This window comes from Sinocyclocheilus grahami, unplaced genomic scaffold, assembly GCF_001515645.1.
Source record: "Sinocyclocheilus grahami isolate Dianchi unplaced genomic scaffold, SAMN03320097.WGS_v1.1 scaffold1484.1, whole genome shotgun sequence".
Classification (NCBI taxonomy): Eukaryota; Metazoa; Chordata; class Actinopteri; order Cypriniformes; family Cyprinidae; genus Sinocyclocheilus; species Sinocyclocheilus grahami.
This window is the reverse complement of record NW_015506663.1, coordinates 255,147-269,371: the sequence shown is the minus strand read 5'-3', so window position 1 is coordinate 269,371 and position 14,225 is coordinate 255,147. Positions and strand designations below refer to the sequence as shown.

At 42.8% G+C, this 14,225-nt stretch overlaps 1 protein-coding gene across 1 annotated transcript in view; it reads right to left on the bottom strand.

The window, feature by feature from the left end:
* LOC107570614 (sodium- and chloride-dependent GABA transporter 3-like) overlaps positions 1-13,836 on the bottom strand; it is a 26,868-nt gene extending 13,032 nt beyond the window's left edge. The window contains exons 1-2 of the mRNA XM_016256859.1: positions 13,827-13,836; positions 7,383-7,881 (exon numbers count right to left, since the gene is read on the bottom strand). Coding sequence (XP_016112345.1) covers positions 7,383-7,881; positions 13,827-13,836 — 509 coding nt within the window. The remainder of the gene's footprint in view (positions 1-7,382; positions 7,882-13,826) is intronic.
* Between the last annotated feature and the right edge of the window lie 389 nt (positions 13,837-14,225).

The following is a 14,225-nucleotide window of genomic DNA, read 5'->3' as shown; positions in this document are numbered from 1 at the left end:
AAGTCATCGGCAGCGCTGCAGTTACTTGCTCGAGAAGACTAGGTTTTTAGAGAGGAACTACACTAGCTGCCTCCGGCTGGAGAGAGTAGCCGCTTGCAGTCGGGGTGAAAAAAAAAAAAAGAGACATCAAATCGGACACTTCTTCTCCTGGTAATGACGCTCTGGCAGTGTTTGCATACTCTATCACAGATTAAGTGAATTATATGCAATATTTGTCAAATACACAGATGTTTCAGAAACGTTTTCATAAAGCAACAGAAACCCTTTTATATACTGCTTAATACAGCGCCATCTGTTCATGAATAAGTTCAACATTAACATATGCTATTTAAATAGCATTACCAATAAAGTGGGGGTATATGCTTTTATCAGTGTTTTTTATTTTAATCGTGACTCATATAACAGTGCGACTACACAAAAAATATGGTTTTACTGTTATAAAAACAGAGAGTTGTGAGCATTATAGGAATTTAATTGTTAGAATAAGCACGCAACACACATTGTGCTTATCACAGAATCTAACCAAGAGAATAAAGTGTCATATCAAGGCTTTCGCAGTGCCTGACCTAGGCGGCTGGTATTGTTTTGCTCTCGCAGTACATTGATGGCACATGTGATCGTAAGGTGGCTGTAGCACCGATCAAATTTTATAACCAGAATGCATTGCTTTTGACAGGCGGCAGCTGATCTTTGCGGCACCGCATGAAGTCAAACAAGCCTAATGTCTCTGAAGATGTGTGTTTTGGATGTGAGGAAAAGATAACCTTATTCAGTGTATGTGAACAGTGGATGCAATTTGTTTTTCCAGGGCAGCAACGGAGTTTCTCAAGCGCGTTTGTTTGTTCCCGTCAGTTCGGTGACAAATGTTTATAACAATGTACATTCTGACACTGGATATGCACATCGTTTGATACTGAAAGACGGAGCAGTCCCAACGATAAAAGATCCCGGTCATGATTAGGAACTGCTGTAAAACTGCATCAATGTCTGTGTTTGTTGCCAATCACCCCATATGTCCTCGTGACTCTTCAGCTCCGCCCACAGCTTGCCTCCAGGAGCTCGGCTGTTTTTGGAGAGAATCGTAAAGCTGTATCTTTCTGATAAATCTGATAAAACTGAAGACTCTTCAGAGATGTGAATGATGCAATACATCAACGTTAAGGGCAGTGTTCTGTTCTCATTGCAATGCATTTACTCGGTTCAAGACGCCTTGTCAAATTAAAATAAGTTTAAGCTTTTCTGGAGAGCCATGCATTCTGGTCCATTCTGCCGTGCTACATCTGGTTTTGGATGCAACAACGCGTTCTCTGTGAACAGCCCCTAAACTGATTCTGAATGACTCGCTAAATGTAGGTTAATTGAAATGCAATTGTAATTGATGCGTTCCAGTTTGTTGTTGGTGTCTAACGGGAGCGTTACATTCTGTGTGTTTTGGCTATTTAACGTGGAGTGTTACTGGTTTGAATAGCAGGAAAGCTGTTAAGCAGCAATACAGTATCACCAAAAGTAACTGAGTGAATTAAAGCAAACAAAGTGTGTCGACTTACATCGTTTCATCCCTGAGCAAACCCTCATTCATGAGCACCCACTCCCCTCATAGTGAATGAGCCGATCCTCACTTACCGGTATAGGTGGTGCAGTGAACCTCCTCAGATCACCCAATAACTACCTGCTTTAAGGGATGCTTCAGTCTAAACCCGTTTGATAGAAAAAATTTAAATAAAAAGACAAAAAAAAGAAAAGTGAAAATCCCTGATGGATGTCACAGTGCTGTAGGCTTCCTTGAGACTCAATTAGCTGATATTTGCATTTTTTGTAACATAATAAGAAACCTGTCATTTAAACAATCTCTTATTTTTGAGTCTATTTGCTCCCATATCTACAAATCAAATGTGAGATTAGTGAAGTACCTGAGTAATTTATTTCTTACCAGACCAGTTCACAAAAGCATAAACATATATTCATACATATTCATAAATATATATACAAAAAAAAAAATCTGTGACCACAGGACATAACATATAATAGACCTACTGTATACAAACACTAGGTCCAGTGGGTAGGTTTATCATCATGAATGTTTAAAATGTAAAAAAAAAAAGTTTAAAATGTAAAAAAAAAAGTTTATGTGGGAGTTAACATGAAATGTCAAGCAAAGTATGGCAGTATGGCATGCAGTAATTAATCTAGAAACATTTCAAACAAATAATTTTTATGACGTGTTCAAAGTTATCATACACAGATTTTTATGAGCTCATAGTGATTGAGAGATTCATGGAATATTTACACTTCATGCACATGACAATTTAAGAAAACTGTCAAAAAGCTGAAAGGTAATTAAAATAGTGTCAATAAAACAAGATGACCAGTTATATGTCAAATTTACACATTACCAACCTTAAATTTTGATACTAATGCACTCCGGGGCAAGAAGACACACACACCTTTTTTTTTTTTCTTGTGATCATAGATGGTGCAAAATCTCAATACATTTAATTACTGGCTTCACCTCTTTGCATTAATGACACTTAAAAATACATAAATATTAATGAAAATATTATCAGAGGTCATTTCTACATTCTGTAAACGTTTACCCCAAATACAGGCCTCTTTGAATAATTTTACATTTTGTGATATAAGAACTATTTAATATGTTTTTTATTCTATGTATTTACTTAATTATTCTTTATTTACTTTATATATAAATTATAGTTCTTTATTTTTATTTATTTGCCTTCGCTGTTTTAAATGAGCTGCTCAAATTAATGGAAAATCTTTATTTAAGTGTATTTAATTTACATGTTTGACATCAAAGGGATAGTCCACCCCAAAATGAAAATTGTGTCATCAGACTGTTGTTTAGAACAACTTAATGGTGAGTAAATTATGACAGAAAATCCTTTATTATTATTATTATTATTAATAATAATTATTATTGATAATAATAATAATTTATATATATAACAGTTTGGGTACCCGCTCACCAAACTCCCAGAATAGACCTTTGGGAAAGAAACAGAAGCCATTCGCCTGCTTAGAAGTGATTGTGGCATCAGAATGAATTAGAAACTGAAACTATTTTGAGCTATTATTAACTATTCCGACCCGATCCTGACGGGTACCGAAATACTCTCGGGTTTCAGGTTGGGTTCGGGTTCATGTTTAATGAATAGCTTCAGGTTCGGGTCAGGCTCGTGTTTGTAGCTAAAGTAAACTATATGCAGTAGGCTACACTGCTTTCATTGACACTCGCACACACACATTACTTGCACACAAAGATCGGAGATCGCGCAGCGCACACACAGAAACAATATGGCGCACAGACATTTTTATTAATAAAAAATAGCTTCAATACTGACCCGCTACATTATATTACTCAGCAATGAGGCACAGATGCAGGTAATTCACACACGCAACTTTCATCTCGCTCTCTCACTCTCTATCTTGCTAATTAATTCAAATAAATTATATAATTAATTAAAAATTAAAAAATGTGATCTTACCGCACTACTTCATATCTGTGTCTGAATTAAAAGCAGGCTAATGAGCCATAACTGATGAAAAATGTATTTATTTATTTATTTTCTTATGTATCCTTTATTTTACCAGGAATTATCCCATTGAAATATAAATATCTTCTACCAGGGAGTCCTGGCCAAAATGGCAGCACAGAAAGTTTCACACAAACAGATTCCAAACACATAAAACCAAAAATATAATTAAGAGTAAAATCTTATCCACCATCATATGGACCTTGATTTAAAATGTCCAAATAAACACTATCTGGAGCCCATGCAATAAGTCTGAATTGCGACAATCATCCCATTTGCAATTTATTCAGTGGAATCAGTATAATATATTAGTGGGATTATGCTATTAAATAAATTGGAAGTGGAATATGTGTCCATTTGCAATTTACAAGTAACTTATTTAATGGGCCTTCTGAACAGGGTCCGTGGACACATGTGAATAAAGTGTATTTTTCATTAGTATGAGTGATATTGTTTATGAGAACACCTCTACTGGAAGCAGGACACTCCAAAAAACCCATTCATGCAACTTTCATGTGATAAAATAGTGTAATATGCATAAAAAATGTCCATGGAACCACTATATAGGGCCAACTGAATAAATTGGAAATGGGATGTTTCTTTATGTTAGATTAAAAATAACATTCATATTGGGGCCAGGGCCTTGGGGCATCGAATGCTTGAGCATGTGGCCCTGATGTACGACGTGGAAAAGGGCCAAAGTCCTCAGCGTTTGGGAAGACCTTTAAAAAAAATCAGCAAAAATATTCAGTGAAAAATACAGGCATGTGCTCACCCCTTCTCGGACCTTTTGACCCCTAAGCAAAGTTGTTAGATGTTTCTTTATGTTAGATTAAAAATAACATTCATATTGGGGCCAGGGCCTTGGGGCATCGAATGCTTGAGCGTGTGGCCCTGATGTACGACGTGGAAAAGGGCCAAAGTCCTCAGCGTTTGGGAAGACCTTTAAAAAAATCAGCAAAAATATTCAGTGAAAAATACAGGCATGTGCTCACCCCTTCTCGGACCTTTTGACCCCTAAGCAAAGTTGTTAGGCCACCAAACTTTTCCTCCCGCTCGAGGGGGTCCCCTTGAGACAAAGATTTCGAATTCGGCTCGATCGGACCCTTCTGAGCCGTGTCCGCGAACCCTCTATGGAAAGCCCTTTCAAATAAATTGAGAACGGGACTTTTTTAGGGAGGTACCACGGGGCCCAAATCGCACATTGAGTTGTCTCAGGAGCACCGGAGCAATGTGCCAAAGGGGCCTGGGCCTGGGACCCCAAAAAGTATTTTTCTTAATTTTACATCTATTTCTCTGTCTGCCATTGAAGTCAATGGGAGAGGCCTAGAAACAGGCCAGATTTCAGAGAGACACGCGGTCGGACTTAAAAGGCTTAGAAAGCCAACAGGGCCCTCAAACTCAGGAGCCCAAACGGGGGGCCCACGACGGCGATGCGTGCCGAGTTTCGCTTTCCATTTAAATGCGTAACTATTTTGTGGACACGTGGTCCCTTTTTTGACCTTTTGACCCCTCAACGAGTTCGTAGGGTCACCAAACTTTTCCGCCCACTAAATGGACCCCTGACGATACTCAAATGGTGCCCTCTAGTCGATCGGCTCTTTCGGAGCCGTGTCCACGAAACCGCTAGGCCAAACCAATTCAATTAAGTGGCAAGTGGGATTTATTTAGAAAGGTCTCAGGGGCCCCAAATTTTGCACCGTGGCTCCTGGGCCCCCCCACCGAGGGTTGTACTAAGGGCCCCCAGTCCTAAAGTGGAAGTCAATTTTTTTGGGCCTTTGGACAAAATCCCTGCTGCAGGCCTCTCTGTCTTATACTCACTCAGAGCCTTTTGAGTGATTTTTTGGTCGGGAGAGGAGCTTTTTTCAGAAGGTCCTATGGCTTTGAGCTTCGGGGCTGTGAGCGAGAGGCCCCTGAGAAGCAAGAATGTAAAATCTTGGGGCCCTATGTCCTATGGTCTCAGAACAGGGGATGTCCCTCTCCCCATTTAAGCGCGTAACTGTTTCGTGGACGTTCTGTCTCTTTTTTGACTTTTTGAGTCCTGAGAGTTCGTAGGGTCACCAAACTTTTCCGCCCACTAAATGGACCCCTGACGATACTCAAATGGTGCCCTCTAGTCGATCGGCTCTTTCGGAGCCGTGTCCACGAAACCGCTAGGCCAAACCAATTCAATTAAGTGGCAAGTGGGATTTATTTAGAAAGGTCTCAGGGGCCCCAAATTTTGCACCGTGGCTCCTGGGCCCCCCCACCGAGGGTTGTACTAAGGGCCCCCAGTCCTAAAGTGGAAGTAAATTTTTTGGGCCGTTGGACAAAATCCCTGCTGCAGGCCTCTCTGTCTTATACTCACTCAGAGCCTTTTGAGTGATTTTTTAGTTGGGAGAGGAGCTTTTTTCAGAAGGTCCTATGGCTTTGAGCTTCGGGGCTGTGAGCGAGAGGCCCCTGAGAAGCAAGAATGTAAAATCTTGGGGCCCTATGTCCTATGGTCTCAGAACAGGGGATGTCCCTCTCCCCATTTAAGCGCGTAACTGTTTCGTGGACGTTCTGTCTCTTTTTTGACTTTTTGAGTCCTGAGAGTTCGTAGGGTCACCAAACTTTTCCGCCCGCTAATGGGACCCCTGAAAATACGCAAATGGCGCCCTCTAGTCAATTGGCCCTTTCAGAGCCGTGTCCACGAAACCGCTAGGCCATACCAATTCAAATAAATGGAGAGTGGGAATTTTTTATAAAGGTGTTAGCGGTCCCAAATTTGACAAAGTGCTCTGCTTAGAGCACCGGTCGATCGGAGAGGCTTTGCGTCGGACGTCATTTAAACAGCCAGGCAGGGCATCAGTGAACATCCGCAGGTCGAGGGCGCCTGCCCCCTGCCTGAGGACCACATGGGGATGCTTTCCGTGAATATAGTGTGTAAATGGACAAATAATGGGTTCGTGGGACGTGGGGGGAGGGGGCAATCAGTCAGGGGGGTCAAGGAGTCGTTCCGGCACAATAGCGGAGAAGTGGACAAATAGCGTGTTCATGGGACCTGGGGGCAGGGGCAAGCGTTCAGCGGGGGTCAAGGGGACGTTCCGGCACAATAGCGGTGAAATGGACAAATAGTGGGTTCGTGGGACGGGGCCCCTAGCCCAAGTGACCCCCATGTACCCGGTAGAGAGATGTACAAATAGTACTTTGGTGGGACATACATGCCCCTGGGGTAAGAGCCCCATCCATTCGCTCAAAGGGAGAACGGTCAAATAGTAGGGTTTTGGGAGCGACTACCCCGTTTTACCCCTAAAAATGATTGAAAATGGACATTTAAAGGGTCCATGGATGGGGGGAAGTGTCCAAAACCCCCTGTTCTGGGGGAAGCAAATCGGAGCATGCAGAATTTGGGGTAAGCAGAAACCTCCCAATTGTTCTTTAAATAACAGGCTAACGGTATCCAAATCCACCCTACGGTCCCTTCGGGTAATTATGCATCCATTGGCAATTTATAAGAATGGGCCTTTTTACGCGAACCCTTTAAATGTAATTTCTGACATAAATTACTAAATTACTGTCACTGCAACAATGTTTTTTCAAAACAGTGGTCAAATATCGAAGCTAGAGTCTTTAATCTTTCTACTGATGCACAGTTTGTCCAGATCAAGTAAGAGTGTGATGTTTAACGTGCTGTTAAAGTGAAACAACAATAATCTGGGACCGTCGCCGATCTTTGACCGCTAAGGGGTTAAAGAGGCTTTTTTTTGCATTTGCAGTGTCCCCGGCAGAGTGGAAGAGTTGACCACAATCGTCTCCAGTCACTTGGGTCCATCCATCCTAGTCTGTTGGAGATGGCATAGTTGATGCCACCTCAAAGGCTTGACCCCAACGGTGTCCTCCCTGGCACACTGCTCTTTTGAGGTGCTGCACCCTCGCATGCTTAGTTGGGGGATTTGCTCCATTCCTCTTCCTTTCTTTGAGAACAACCCAAGACTGCTGGTGCAATCATAGAGGAGAATTGTGAAGTGCTCAACAATGGAAATGACCCGCTCCGGAATGCTTTTTGGAGCCTTTAACAGAGCCATGAAGACCTCTGTTGCCATGTCATATGCATTCCAGGTATCCCATGCAGTCTTCTTGCTCCTGGTTGTAAATGCAGATACTGTGTCACAGCCAGTGAAGGCATGGAACACAGGAAGGGCCTTTGATTTGTCAGGAGACTTGGTATTCTCATTGGCAGGTATGTATCTGAAGTTCTTGCCAGTCCCAAATGCCACCCACAGCTCCTCAATGTCCAGCTCTGACACATGTGCAATGGCTAGGACCACAACATCTGTGTCCACAGTGCACAGGGTGATCTTTTTAAATCCTTTACTTGTAGCATTGCCACACGGAGTAACATCCTTATAGTCATGCAAGGGGAAGACAGATCTGATACTTGTGGGTGAGATGATAGAAAATTGGGTCCGCAAGTGGAAACAACTCGTTTGGTAGTTGACATTTCCACAAGGTTCCTGGTTAGAAAGTGAAAAAGCTCTGTTTTGTTTTCATCCACTTTCAGGAAGCCTTTCCTGTTGGTTGGTAACTTGTTTTTTTTTTGTTTTTTTTACTTAGTTTTTTTTTTTGTCAGTGTCCAAGCTATAGGAACTGAGATGATACATAATGTTCTCTGCTAATTGTTGGCCAATTTGATGGACAATTGAACTCATCTGCTCTAACATATCAGGCATGCTATCATTGTTGGGTGTAGATGTGCATGCTACTCTGTGATTGACATCTGACTGAATGTCTGCTGCATCATACTCTCTTAGAGGACAAACCCTTCTTGCGTTGCCAGGCCTACTATCACTATCGTCAGCACTGGGACTGTTAATTGAAAAGGGAATTGGAAAACCTAAAACCCCTCTGCCTCTCCCTACTGGACCAGGAGTAAATTGGTCAGGTAAATATCTATTACCGTTACTCATTATGGGCAACAAAGTGTGTAACAAGAGTATATACACATACAAAGATTGATTCAATATCAATGATCAGAGCAAAAAAATCTGATAGGCCGAAAAAGGATAACGGGAGTGAGTCCCTTGATCATGAAAGGCTGTGAACTGATGATGAACTGTTCAACTGATGATGGATGTTTCCAGTCCTTAAGCGGCAACACAGTGATCTCTCTCAGCTTGCTTGAAGATGCGACCTATGGCAACACAGCGGCATCACAACTTCACGGCACAAATGTGACAGTCTTGCCCGGGTGGTCTGCCTTCCACAGCATTGCTTTGTTAACTCTGCTGTGGGTGGTTCCTACTCCACACGCTAAATCACATCACGCACCACATAGATGGTGCTGTCCCCATTTATGCAATAATTTAACATACCTTTTCACTCTGTTACACTGGCAATACCAGAGCGTCTGTCTTTGACCCATATACATTCTGGATATCTACAGTATACAGTAGAATTACCTTGAAAATATTATTTTTATTTATTTTAAAGGTCATAAAGATAACAATGGCCTCTCTGTGCATCCACAACTTCCTCTGCGAGCACAGGTCTGAGGCATATACACCTTGAGCCTTTGCAGACTGGAAGAATTCTGACCACAACATCGTTGCTGGAGTCTGGAGGAATCATGGGACTTTTCAGCCGGCAGAGCATAGAAGAGAGTGCAACGCAACAGTAACAGCAAAAATGCAACATCTTCCGCGGGACTATTTTGTCCCACCAGCAGGCAGCATTTCTTGGCAGGAGCAGTACATTTATAAAAGTATAGATGTTGAAGAATTCCACGTTTTTGTCTGTAAATACATTATTTTTGTTTTGTGTGTGTGTGTGCTGCATTGCCTTTTGTTGTTAAAAGTTCTTTATCAATAAAGAGCATTGATGTGGTTCAGTTATTGATCTGTCATTGATTTTACACCTTCAGTCCTTAATGTCTTGTAAAGTTTCAAGATACTGTGATGTAGAAGACACTGTATCACACTTGAACAAGTATATTAAAGGGGTCATATGATGTGATTTAAATTTTTCATTTCTCTTTGGAGTGTTACAAGCTCTTGGTGCATAAAGAAGATCTGTAAAGTTGCAAAGACTAACGTCTCAAATCCAAAGAGATATTCTTTATAAAAGTTAAGACTTTTACCGCTGGGCGCCACTCACTCAAGCCACTGTGTTTCGTGAAAGCGAAACTACTTTGTTTGGCCTTCCAAAATAGGACATAATGTTTCTATAAAGTGGGGCAGTTCCAACTTTGCAAGGACAGTCTGGCGCTTCTGACTCTGACTTCACAGTTTTTTATATTAAAACATTTTGCCACTGATGATTCAAACACGAGTTTTAAGCAGTGTAGAGTAGAGCTTGTTGTTTGTCATTTCTCCGTTCACAAATGCAGACATGGTTTTATGTTTACGCTGCGCAATGCGCAACGTGTAAAAACACAGTATACGTCATTATAGTCAGTAATTATGTCCCCACTGGATACAACAAATGCCTCGTTTGTAATGGGTTTTATTGGTTTTGTCTCGTCGCGCCAGGACACACGGAAACACAGTATGGTAAGGTGCGTAACATTTCCGTCACACGCTTGAGGTATTCGGCCAATCACGGCGCACTGGATAGCTGGCCAATAAGTGTATACCTCACTTTTCAGAACGATGAGCTTTGTAAAAATCGACGCGTTTCAGAAAGGCGGGGCATAGAGGAGAAACAATAATGTACATTATGTGGAAAATAATGTTTTTTTAACCTTAAACCACATAAAGACATTGCATTACACCAAATACACCAAATAATGTTCTTTTTAACAACATCATATGACCCCTTTAACAGTATATATTTTTCACATTACCTGTGTTTTTTTTTTCAAATGTGTTTACAAGACCAACAGTGCAGGAATGGAAAGAATAAAAAACAATCTGCATCTACGAAAATGTAATCAAATACTGTAATGATTGAATCTACTGACAGGCTTTCAATACAATATCACACTTGTTATATAAAGGCTTGTAAAAATTTACATATAGGCTGTTATTGTAAATGTGAAAAAGTGGTTTTAAATGTTTATTGAAAAAATACAGTACTGTATATTATTAATATGCAAAACCCAACCAGTTCTTCTGCTTAACACTGCAATATCAACTTAACCTTTAATAGCAGTTACGCATATGCAAATGTGTTTACAAAGGCAACAGTGCAGAAATGGAAATAATACAACAAACAATCTCTATGTTGTACAGAAATCTAAACAAATACTGTAACCATTTATGAGCAATTCACCGGCTCTCAAGACTCTATCGCACTTGCGATGAAATGGCTTTCAAAATTTATTAGACAGCCTGTTTTGTAATTTGGGTTTTAAAAATTTGTTGGAAAAAAAAACTGTATAGCAGTAAAACACCTGCACATTATTGTGCAAAACCCAACCAGTGTTTCTACTTAACACTGCAATGTCAATATAGTCTTTAATAACAGTTAAATACAGTACCAATCAAAAGTTTGGACCAAGTGGCAAACTTCCGGTCTCTCTCTTGAAACCAACATGGAAGTGACTTAAACTGCAATTCATGGCTCCAAAAGGGAGTCAATCCCATAGCTCCCCGATGTTAAAATGTCCAACTTTACAGCAGAAAAAAAGTATGTTTACAGCCTGGTACAAAAAGGGGGTTTTGGTCTATATAGCTAATTTTGCCCTTCATGACAACTGTGAGGGGGGTAAATGATTTTTTTTATAACCCAATCGTTTAAATCATATTAAGCCTTAAAATTCGACATAATTAAGGGCGTGGTCACTTGAGAGATAGGTGGATTGCCGCTGCTGTCACTACCGTTGAACTAGGCATGCATGGTTTCAGCAACCAACTCCACCCAGGTCCCGCCTCTTTGCCCATTTTCAATTGTTGGCGACAGCCGACACTGCCCACTCTGGGCTTCAGAAATAATCTTCAGAAACATACAGGTGATGTCACAGACACTATGTCCATGTTTTTATACAGTCTATGTTTTGGACACACACATCCAAGATAATAGGAAAGTGTGTGTCCAAACTTTTGATTGGCCACATTCACACAGCAGCAGAATACTGTCAGTAATGTATTTGAGTCCTTAATACGGTTATGTTCACACACATTATGGTTATTTGAAGGCGTGACAACCGCATTCTGTAACTGAACTCACACCTGTAAATTCTCAGGACTCACAACTGCATTCTCTGAAAACACGCGCTGTGTAAATGGAACTGGATAGGACAACTAGCTGTCTGTCACAGTGTGAGAGAGAGAGAGAGAGACACTCCGCTGCGCAAACGCGTGTCTAATGTGTTTTGCGTGTTTTCATGTGTGGTTTCAATAGCTTACAGTGACAGAGAAATTAACTGTGTGTTATCTGAAAGTTTTAGATCCAGTCAGTTTTTCTCCACCGGAGCCACTCCTGTCAGTTTTGTGTTGTGTGCGTGACTCAAATTGCTCTGTTCTCCACCAAAATTATAAAAGCTGCTGTCGGTTAATGAAGATATGTCGGATGAACTTGCGGCTTGATTAGACTCTTGTCAGGTCAGAAAGTGATAACACTTTCAATTTAACGGACATCACCATCTTGGATATTACTTTGGTCATTGTTGCTATGGTTACTGGTAAGGAATCCATTGCACGTTACAGACAATATTCGAGACGCTACTGTAAGATGCTGTGTGAATGGGACATTTCGAGACTCACACCTGTAAGTAATTGAGGTTGTCAATCCCAAAAAACTTCTCGGTTATGTATGTAACCTTCGTTCCCTGAAGGAAAGAATGGGGACGTCACATCGATGACCGATGAATTGCAAATCTCGCCAGAGAGACCAATCGACTTTGAGTGTAAACTAAACGAGCCAATGCACATTGGCATGCAATGATTGTATTCAGCTGCCGCTGATCACGGCGTGAGTATACTGTAAATAGGCAGCCGGTGCAACGCATACTCAGATTTTTGCTGAGGGGCCGAGCCATGCAGATCCCCTAACCTCTTGATGGAGGCCAAATGCAACCAGGAGCAGAGTCTTCATTGAAAGAAACTTTAGCTTGACTGACTGCAGAGGCTCAAATGGGACCCACTGTAGTGCTCTGAACACCAGAGTCAGGTCCCAAGAGGGCATAGAGGGAGGTCGAGGAGGATTCAACCTTCTCGCACCCATAATTACCCTGATGACCAGGTTGTGCATGTCCGGGGGTCTTCTCGGTGAAAAGAACACCACTCGACGAACAGCTTCCACTTCAATGCGTAAGCGTGTCTCGTAGACGTTGCCCGCACCAAAGTGATGATGTCTGCTACCTCTTGGGGTAGGTCACCTAGAACCTCCGCATCCCATCCAGGAACCAGACATGAAGTTTCCAGAGGTCTGGACGTGGGTGCCACAGGGTGCCCCGTCTCTGAGTCAGTAGACCCTTCCTCAGAGGAATCTGGCAGAGAGGGGCTGTCACGAGGAGCGCTAGTTCCAGGAACCAGGTCCGATTGGGCCAGTAAGGTGCCACAAGCAGGACCTGCTCCTCATCCTCCCTGATCTCGCACAGTGTCTGTGCGAGAAGGCTCACTGGGGGAAACGCATACTTGTGCAGGCCCCTGTGTGCTACTGCGTCCGAGCTGAGCGTTCCCTAGTCAATTGCCTAGAGTATGCTCGCACAACTGATCCCGAGACTGTGCTAGTATGATGAGCTAGTCATCGAGATTGAGAGTTGAGGATTCGAATACCCTGCTCTCTCAGGGGAAGAAGAGCCGCCTCCGCAACTTTCATGAAGACTCAGGGACAGGGACAGCCCGAAGGGCAATACCTTGTACTGATATACTTGTTCTTCGAACGTGAACCGCAGAAAGGGTCTATGGTGTGGAAGGGTTGAGACATGAAAGTACGTGTCCTTCAGGTCGATCGCTGCAAACCAATCTCGGGGACAGATGCAGCCAAAGATGCGTTTCTGCGTCAACATCTTGAACCGTAGCCTGTGAAGGGCACGGTTCAAGACACACAAGTCCAAGATTGGTCGTAACCCACCTCCTTTCTTGGGTACAATGAAGTAGGGGCTGTAAAACCCCGTCTTCACTGATGTGAAGTGGATGCCCCTGAACTTGAGGGGACGCGGGGCGAACTGAATCACATAGCCAAGTCTGATGGTCAGAAGGAGCCAGCGAGACGGGCTGGGCAGTGCTAGCCAGGCTTCCAGATACCGTGCAAGTGGGACCAGCAGAACCACTGACGTACCTGAGTGGGGCAGCGAGGTGGAGCACAGGGACCCAGCTCGGGCAGCTCACAGGCAGACCGAAGTAGGGTCTGAGTGTCCGGTGCAACACTTACCTGCTTCCATGGTTGGGCAGAGGGTGCGTGAATAGAGCCGTTGATAGTGCTCTCAGACCACCCCCTGCTGCCCGCTGGTGACAGAGGAGGATGAGTGTGATACAGGAATGTCCCGTCCACTACTCTCCATACCCCTTAGCTGCACCACCGTCAAGGGTGGTGAGGGAGGAGGAGCTAGCATTTCGGTTTCTGGCAGTAAAATGTGTCGTCCACAATCTGGTAAGCTCCTCCCCAGACAGCAACATAATTTTGGCCCAGATCCGGTCCACATCTAGCCCGTGTGAAATCCATGCAGGCCAGATATCTGCTTGCTGTCTGGATCATGCACCTCAGAGAAAAATGGCACCGGAGTGGGGCGCTGAGAACTAGCACGGGCCACCCCAAGAAACCAGTCATCCA